Source organism: Cherax quadricarinatus, chromosome 26, assembly GCF_038502225.1.
Source record: "Cherax quadricarinatus isolate ZL_2023a chromosome 26, ASM3850222v1, whole genome shotgun sequence".
NCBI classification, from domain to species: Eukaryota; Metazoa; Arthropoda; class Malacostraca; order Decapoda; family Parastacidae; genus Cherax; species Cherax quadricarinatus.
This window is the reverse complement of record NC_091317.1, coordinates 15,207,513-15,217,109: the sequence shown is the minus strand read 5'-3', so window position 1 is coordinate 15,217,109 and position 9,597 is coordinate 15,207,513. Positions and strand designations below refer to the sequence as shown.

At 39.8% G+C, this 9,597-nt stretch overlaps 1 protein-coding gene across 1 annotated transcript in view; it reads right to left on the bottom strand.

Annotated features, from left to right (window-relative positions):
* Positions 1–9,597, bottom strand: part of kdn (citrate synthase) — a 37,961-nt gene that overhangs the window by 16,282 nt on the left and 12,082 nt on the right. Inside the window, exons 2-3 of the mRNA XM_053780480.2 lie at positions 7,090–7,254; positions 2,387–2,584 (exon numbers count right to left, since the gene is read on the bottom strand). Of these exons, the coding sequence (XP_053636455.1) occupies positions 2,387–2,584; positions 7,090–7,254 (363 nt within the window). The remainder of the gene's footprint in view (positions 1–2,386; positions 2,585–7,089; positions 7,255–9,597) is intronic.

Below are 9,597 nucleotides of genomic sequence, written 5' to 3'. Positions count from 1 at the left end.
ATCACCCCACGTGTTCATAAGATACATTTCCTAATATTCCATTCTTTTGTGTGTTTGCAACTGCTAAATAAGCCACCATGGACCCAAAGGAAGATCCTAGTGCCAGGCCTTTGGTAAAGGTGGGAAACACAACGGAATTAAAGAAAGAAATCATTGCAAAATATGAAAGTGGAGTGCATGTGGCCGACCTCAGCAGGATGTACGGGAAGCCCCCATTCAACGATCACTTCCATCGTGGGGAAGAAAAAGGAAATCAAGGAAGTTGTCGCGAAAGGGGTAGATATGCTCACTGTTACGACTGATGTTGTAACTTAAATAAAATGGTCCTGGTTCCTAAAGGTTGCGCACCCTGCTGTCTAGGGGTTATAAAATTATGCTGAAATACAGAGCAACCCTTGGGGCAGCATGTACTCATATTAAACAATATTAATTATCATTAGGAAGGACAAACTCGCCTATATAAAAATATATATAATATTGCTAACTTATATAACTTGTATAAAACCATCACACACTTGTTCACATTAGCTCACTAGCACACTGCCACTAATGAGTTAAACAAAATAAATCATCGGGGAGGCTCCATGACACCCCCCCCCCCATCTTCACTTCTGCCTGGTAGACTAATTACCAGCAGGCAAAACGCCATATAGTACTCTCGCATAAACAGGCCTCTGCATACTAGGGCCTTACAAAAAACATTATTTTAATTCCTTCCAAAACACAAACTGCGACCTACACAGGTTAAAATTACAAAAATTTCTCCTAGTAAAACTGGCCAGCTTTTAAGGGATGTGTATGCCTAGTGTACATGGCATACAAATGTTTAACAATGGTCTTCAAGATAAACAGATATTATAGGCACATTAAAGAATATTAAGTTAATTTAACCTAGGATGATCGAATGAAGTCAAACACTGACTTATTTCTTAGAAGTGTGATTCTTCAATTATTTCAAAGAAACAAATTTGATTAATAAAATTGGTGCAAATTGATACACAACTTGCATAACCTATCAAGATATTGTTTCCTATGAGGAAAACACATCAGTACAAAAATGTAGAGCTGTCCAGAAGATGCATTTTCCAGTCATTTCACAGAATCCTACAAAATTTATGCCTAGAAGCCTAAACCCATGAAATGATGAATCCATTTCATATGATTCATCAGCCATTGAAGACTGATCCAGTTTACAATAGTTGTACTTTAACCAGAGGAAAGTGAAAGGAGAGGCATTAAAATCTGATTCATGCTAGAGGAAGATGCATTCAGTTTCTTGGACCAAGAGCACTTCACCAGCCTAAGGGGGAAAATAATGCAACAAGTACCATACCTTTTAGAGGTTAAGTGACAAAATGGCCAATTAAAGGATCCTTTCTCCAGTAATATGTAAACATAAAAAGAACATTCACTAGTTATTACATGGAAAACAATATGCTTAATAAAACTGGCAAACTGAACAGGTGGAGCTCGAACACAGCAGGAGTGTCATAAAACTGACAAATCGGTGAGCTAGCCACTGGACCAGCTGCTTCTAATAGGAATTGCCTGCCACGTGTTAAAAGTCCCCACCAATTTTGCAATTTATTTCCAACTGTGGCGTTACCATTTCAAAAATCATAATGGTAAATTGAAATTTATACAGTTCAAAGCGTGTGATCAGCCGTTTTAATAAAGTCCACCAATGGTAAAAGTTTGAAAACCAGAAAAGGGATCCTTCAGTAACTGACCAGTTTCCAACAATTCATAGTTTTTTTTTTCTTTTTAAACATTTCAGTAAAATTTCAGATTTGCATCTATTTGGACTAAACACATGGGTTATCATTATTATTGAATGCAGTCAATATTATTTTGAAGATAGTCAAAAGAAGCCTTTATTACCTATTGAATGCAAAATGAACATTATTTAATAAGATTGAGACCTGTGCTACCCCACAGCAGCAAGAGTCTTGTGTTCAGGAAACCCATTCCATTAGTGAAAATTTGAAGCTGATCAGAAGAGTTATTTTCCAGTAAAAGGCCTACTTTTACTGGAAAATAGCCCCACCTCTCCAACATGCCCAAACTTGAGTATCATTCTCCTGAGAAAACTATGGATTATTGTTCTAGTTTACGCACTACATTACGTGTATGGAAAATGCAATTTAATATTTTTCGCTTAATGAACATTTATTTCATACCTCACTAGGTCGTTAAGTGAAGGTAGACTAACTTTGAAATAATACTTGGCACATATATAATATTGCTTTTATAAACTTTAAAAGATATGTAGACCATTTCCACATTAAGCAAGAGTGTTAAAAAAAAAAAAAGCTTAAAACTCAATATAACAGTATATGTATAAAAATGACTATCAGGACAAAATTGTACAGTACTTCAAACTGACCTGAGCTTTAGTTGGTATGTCCCCAGTACAGAGAAGCCAGAAGAGACCTTCTGGCAAAGGTTCAGCCCCACCTTCAGCAGTTGGCAAGAGTTTCTGGCACTCTGGAATAGAGTAGCCACGGAATCTAATACCCTCCTCGGGGTCCAGCACAGAAGTTTCAGTCACTAATCCCTTCATGCCTCGCATACCACCATACATCTGCAAGTCACTGAGAATTTAATATGCACATTTACATTTTTTTTTTTTTTACTAACACATTGACTGTTTCCCACCAAGGCAGGGTGCCCCCAAAAATACTTTCAACACTATTCACTCCATCACTGTCTTGCCAGAGGGGTGCTTTACACTACAGTTATAGAACTGCAACATTAACACCCCTCCTTCAGAGTGTAGAAATGTACTTCCCATCTCCAGTACTGAAGTCCAACTTGCCGGTTTCCCTGAATCCCTTCATAAATGTTACTTTGCTCACACTCCAACAGCACGTCAAGTATTAAAAATCATTTGTCTCCATTCACTCGATATCAAATACGCTCATGCACGCTTGCTGGAAGTCCAAGTCCCTCACACACAAAACCTCCTTTACCCCCTCCCTCCAACCCTTCCTAGGCCACCCCCTACCCCGCCTTCCCTCCACTAGAGATTTATACACTCTCGAAGTCATTCTGTTTTGTTCCATTCTCTCCATGTCTGAACCACCTTAACCCCTCCTCAGCCCTCTGGATAATAGTTTTGGTAATGCCACACCTTCTAATTTCCTAACTACGAATTCTCTGCATTATATTCACACCACACATTGCCCTTAGACATGACATCTCCACTGCCTCCAGCCTTCTCATTGCAGCATTCATCACCCATGCTTCACACCCATACACGACTGTCGGAACAACTATACTCTCATACATTCCCCTTTTTGCTTCCACAGACTCCTAAGTGCACCACTCACCCTTTTCCCCCTCATCCTTCATAGACCAATCTGCTGACACATCCACTCCTAAATATCTGAATACATTCACCTCCTCCATACTCTCTCCCTCCACTCGACAGGGCTCAACATGGCCGGCACGGCAGGTTGTGTAGCGGGCTAGCTGCGGGATTTTCAAGGATAGCTCCTGGTCAAAGAGGCTGACCAGGTCCCTACTTAACAGAACTCAGTGTGAATGCTTTGAGAAGATACCAGAGCAGCGAACGGACATCCCAGTGCATCGTTTCAGTGAAAATAGTTGAAGTGTTGTGCAGTTTCAGATGATTTGGTGTTGTCGAGTCAGGACCAGTCAGCGCCTCCCCCCCTCTCCGCTGGGGGGGAGGGGGAGGGCGTGTGTAGTAAACAGTAACCCTCTCATAACACCTCACCCCTGCGCGTCTCCCCCGCCTCACCCACCCAACTCCCAGCGCCACCCCATCTGTAGAGGGTACTTCTCCCCTAACCCACGATGTCAGCGATGGCACTGCAGGGAGTGCCGGGCTCACAGGAACTTCCACTACAGGGACAGCATCGTGGAGTTCAACCGTGAGGCAGATGTCAGGTGTGCCACAGGCAGTGTGTACTCAGTTCCTCAAGCTTCAACATCCGTGCACACGAGGGCCTGGGTCTTCAATCAACTTGGCGTCCACAAGGACGCTGACATGTCCCTAGGGGAGCTCTGCATTGGGCTGCTAATGGAGTCACTGGCTTCTTGGACCTCTTGGGTAGGGTCGATGGTGCTCGTGCAAGCAGCAGATCCCAGGGCAACTTGCTGCTGTTTGCAATGGCTGTCTACCGAGGAGAGACAGGCACCTAGCAACATCTGTTGTTGGGGCTATGGATGAATTCCCTGCTATGTTTGTTAACTGCTCATTACTCTAATTTGTCTATGATTGTAATCATGTGATAACATGTTTATCATTCATTACCTTTGAAACTTGTCATGATTTTGACCAGCTCTACCTGGAGCTCATTATCTTTGTAAATTCTCATGATTAATGTGTTTATGATTCATTACCTTTGCAATTATTCATGAGTGTGACCAGCTCTACCTGGAGCTCATTACCTTTGTAACTTGGTCATGATTATGACCAGATCTAGTTCATTACCTTTGTAACTTGCTCAGCTATCAAAACTTTGGAGTCCGGTCCCTGGACCAATTATGTACCTCTAATCTTTTGACTACCGCCCACAGGATGGGTATGGGGTGCATAATAAACATATTAAACTAACTCTCCCTCCACTCTGATATCCAGTCTTTCGTCACCTAATCTTTCTGTTATCCTCATAACCTTACTCTTTCCTATATTCGCTTTTAATTTTCTTCTTTTACATACCCTATCAAATTCATCCACCAACCTCTGCAACTTCTCTTCAGAATCTCCCAAAAGCACCGTGTCATCAGCAAAGAACAACTGTGACAACTCCCACTTTGTCTTTGATTCTTTATCCTTTAACTCCACACGTCTTGCCAAGACCCTAGCATTCCTCTTACAACCCCATCTGTTAATATATTGAACAACCACGGTGACATCACATCCTTGTCCAAGGCCTACTTTTACTGGGAAATAATCTCCCTCTCTCCTACATACTCTAACCTGAGCCTCACTATCCTCATAAAAACTCTTCACTGCTTTCAGTAACCTACCTCCTATACCATATACCTGCAACATCTGCCACACTGCCCCCCTATCCACACTGTCATATGCCTTTTCTAAATCCATAAATGCCACAAAAACCTCTTTACCCTTATCTAAATACTGTTCACTTATATGTTTCACTGTAATCACTTGGTCTACACACCCCCTACCTTTCCTGAAGCCTCCTTGTTCATCTGCTATCCTGCTCTTCATCTTACTCTTAATTCTTTCAATAATAACTACCATACACTTTACCAGGTATACTAACAGACTTATTCCCCGATAATTTCTGCACTCTTATATCCCCTTTGCCTTTATACAAAGGAACTATGCATGCTCTCTGCCAATCCCTGGGTACCTTACCCTCTTCCATACATTTATTAAATAGCACCAACCACTCCAAAACTATATCCCCTACTTCTTTTAACATTTCTGTCTTTATTCCATCAATCCCAGCTGCCTTACCCTCTCATTCTTACCACTGCCTCATGAACTTTCCCCACACTCAACTGGCTCTTCCTCACTCCTACAAGATGTTATTCTTCCTTGCCCTATACATGAAATCACAGCTTCCCTACCTTCATCAACAGACTTATTCCCCTATAATTTATACACTTTTGTGCCCTTTGCCTTTATACAAGGGAACTATGCATGCTCTCTGCCAATCCCTAGGTACCTTACCCTCTTCCACACGTATTAAATAAAAGCACTAACCACTCCAAAACTACATCCCCCACCTGCTTTAACATTTCTATCTATTCCATCAATCCCAGCTGCTTTACCCCCTTTCATTGTACCCACTGCCTCATGCACTTTCCCCACACTTTCAACTGGTTCTTCCTCACTCCTATAAGATTTTGTTCCTCCTTGCCCTATACACAAAATTGCAGCTTCCCTACCTTTATCAACATTTAACAACTCCTCAAAATATTCCCTTCATCTTCCTGATACCTCTAACTTTCCCTTTAATAACTCTCCTCTCCTATTTTTTAACTAAAATCCATTTGTTCCCTAGGCTTACTCAGCTTATTAATCTTACTCCAAAACTTTATTTTCAACAAAATTTGTTAACATCTCATCCACTCTCTCATTTGCTCTCTTTGTACACTGCTTCACCACTCTCTTAATCTCTCTCTCTCTCTCTCCATACACTCCTCCCTCCTTGCATCACTTCTACTTTGTAAAAACCTCTCATATGCTAACTCTTAATACTCTTTACATCATTCCACCAATTGCTCTTCTTCCTTCCCACACTCACTTTCCTGTAACCACAAACTTCTGCTGAACACTAACACTATTCTCAAACTTACCCCATACATCTTCTACCCCATTGCCTATACTCACACTAGCCCATCTGTCCTCCAATAGTTATTTATATCTTACCCTAACTGCGTCCTCCTCTAGTTTATAAACCTTCACCTCTCTCTTGCTGCTTCCATTTTCCTTGTATCCCATCTACCTTTTACTCTCACTCTAGCTACAACTAAAAGGTGATCTGATATCTGTGGCCCCTCTATAAACATGTACAACCTGAAGTCTACCCAATAGTCTTATCTACAAATATGTAGCTCAACAAACTCATTGCACCCTATATCTTATCTTGTATAATTATTTATACATTTTTTCTTAAAATATTTGTTACCTATAACCAAACCCCTTTCTATACGAAGTTCAATCAAATGCTTTTACTTTAGTATTTAGGTCCCCTACCACAATTACTCCCTCCTTTGGTTCAAGTTCCTACACACTCACTTAACATCTCCCAAAATCTCCCCCCCCCTCTACAATCCTCTCTTCTCCAAGTACACACATACACATTTATATTTTATAACCATACAGTATACAGTCCAGTACAGTGGACCCTCGACTAACGATATTAATTGGTACCCGAGAACGAATAACGTTAGTCGAGTTTTTTAGCGTTAATCGAGGCAAAATGTTAGTGTTAAAATGTATCGCTAGTCGAATTTAATGTTATACGATGCCATCGTTGGTCGAGGGTCCACTGTATTTACTTTTAAACACGAGGCATTTTCTCACCAAAGGCAGTACTGTGCATGCAAAAGTTACAGCCAAGATTAAGTGAAAAAAAATCTTACCATATCAACAGTTATCTCTCCAATCTTGGTGTCGCCATGTTTCTTACGGAAGGCCTTTACTTGTTCCTGAACAAGTGGGACCTTTTGTGCCATAACTTCCCGCAGATCCGTACTCTCTGTAGAGTATGGAGCTCTGGTGGTCACTGCAGCTAGAGGACATGCTTTCTGTAAATATTGTAAAACTGTATCTACTGTAAAGGGTTACAAGCGACAGAACAAATTTATTATTTATTATACCTTTCCCTATTTTTTTTTTGTACAATATGTTCAATACAATAGCGACAGCTAGGAATTTTTATTTTATTTGAAGTCTTTCTTGACATCTACAAGTCTTACTTTAAACTGGGCACAACCGAAAACTTAAAATAGTGTAACTCCTCACAAAATAGTAATGACACTATTGAAACTTGCTTTTGTGGTCACAGTGGTGCCTATGCTAACCTTCCTATGGTGCATAAATATACCTAGTTGGACGAATCTTATTCTAGCCAGCTGGCCCAGTGGCTAGTGCATCAGGCAGGAGTTTTATGACTGATTGCGTGTTCTAACCCCACTCATGGTATGGTTTAAAATAACATACGTACTCCCAGCTTCCATCACTGGTTTCTTATAGACTACGTCTATGGCATAAGATACTAAATATTTCAGTACCTAAAGAAAAATACATTAGTAGCAGTGATAAAATAGTGGTGGTATAGTGGTAGTGGTGATTTGAAAGTATCAGTCGTGGTGGTGGTTAAGTAGCAGTACTAGCTGGTGGCAAGTTGTAATAGTAATAGTGACAAAGTAACAGCACTACTACTACTACTCCCTTATTACTATTACCACTGCTGTACTATTACTGCCTTCTCTCCCTCCCTCTGGTTCAGTCTTCTGGTCTTCTCTGCCTCTTTCTTGTTAATCACATTACTTTATTTCCCTCTTGTACCAAGGTCATCCAATATGCCACACCCTGTTGGACATCTTCCACTACTTTTAATGTGTGTATGTATGTGTGTGTTAATTTGATGTTGTAAAACTGGTTACTGCACTATGTAAACAAATTTATTTTAATATTTCTGTACTCAGGCAATGAGTGACATGCTATTACAGTGTTTCGAAAATTTATCCAACACTGCATGCCCAATCTTTTTCAGGTATGCAAGCAAACCTAAAAAGCTACTGTATTAAAAAGGAATTTCCTTTAATTCTCAAACATTATAAATACAATACACAATAAGTAGTCTATATTCAACTGGAGGAGCTAAATATCCTTAGGGAGCCATACAGCACCTGAGAAGGAAAGACAGTCAAGTTTGATCTGAGGAAGGGAAGGGTAGTTTCAATTTCAGGAATCAAGAGCTCTTTCATGGCAACCCCCTTACCCTTGAAGGGGTTGCCATGATGGAAAAAATATGAATGTTAACTCCTATCCAGCCATTGCTAAACCTGAATTACATTCAACGAAGTTTGAATTGCACCCTTAGAGATATCCAGATTTTTCCAAGATACAGTATTCTATCTGTCTCATTACTAGTACCCGAGTATCTTGTCATTTCCATCCAGCCAAGGCAAGAATCACTAATGAAAACTGAATCACATTTACGCAAGATTTAAATGTACGACAACAGGCCAGGAGAGAACTTAAGGGATGGAAGAGCAAGGAGAAAGATGAGCATGTGAATGAGGGATGGGCAGGAAAAAAGGGGTAAAATGCAGAAGAGAAAGGGAAGACCAGGTGAACAGAGGAGAGCAGGCAAACTACATTAGATACTGAAAAGGTTAACAAAGCCCACATAAACGAGTACATTTTGGGACTTTTGTTTCTCCTACAATATTTAAAGTTTAACCCTTTCAGGGTCCAAGGCCCAAATCTGGAGTCACGCACCAGTGTCCAAGAATTTTCAAAAAAAAAAAATTTGTTATTTTTTCTTATGAAATCGTAGAGAATCTTTTTGTGAAGGTAATAAAACAAAAAGTACGAAATTTGGTGGAAAATTGACGAAATTATGCTCTCGCAAATTTTGGTGTGTCAGCGATATTTACGAATCGGCGATTTTGCCGACTTTGACTCCCATTTTAGGCCAATTACATTATTCCAATCAACCAAATTCTTAGCTATTTCACTAGTATTACTTCTATTCTATCGATTGAGCACAAGAAATCGCCAAGTCAACTGTTTCAACTACAAAATAAAGTGATCGGAAATTGTTAATTTGGCCAATTTAACACAAAGTTCAAAATATTCCAATTTCAAAATAGGGTCCAGAATGAACAATGTAGGCATTCCTGGCACTAAACTAACATTTCCTCTGTTCATTAGTTATGTTTTGAGGCTTTACAAATAAATTCCATTATGATTTTTTATTCACATAATGAATTTTTATTCACACCAAAAAATAGAAGATTTACTGTTATGCAATACTGTAATAATTGTATAAATATCATCACCATATTTGTGAATGTATATTAGACCCACCAGCTGACGTGTATTAGACGTGTGAGGTCGTTTGTTTACTCTTGAATATC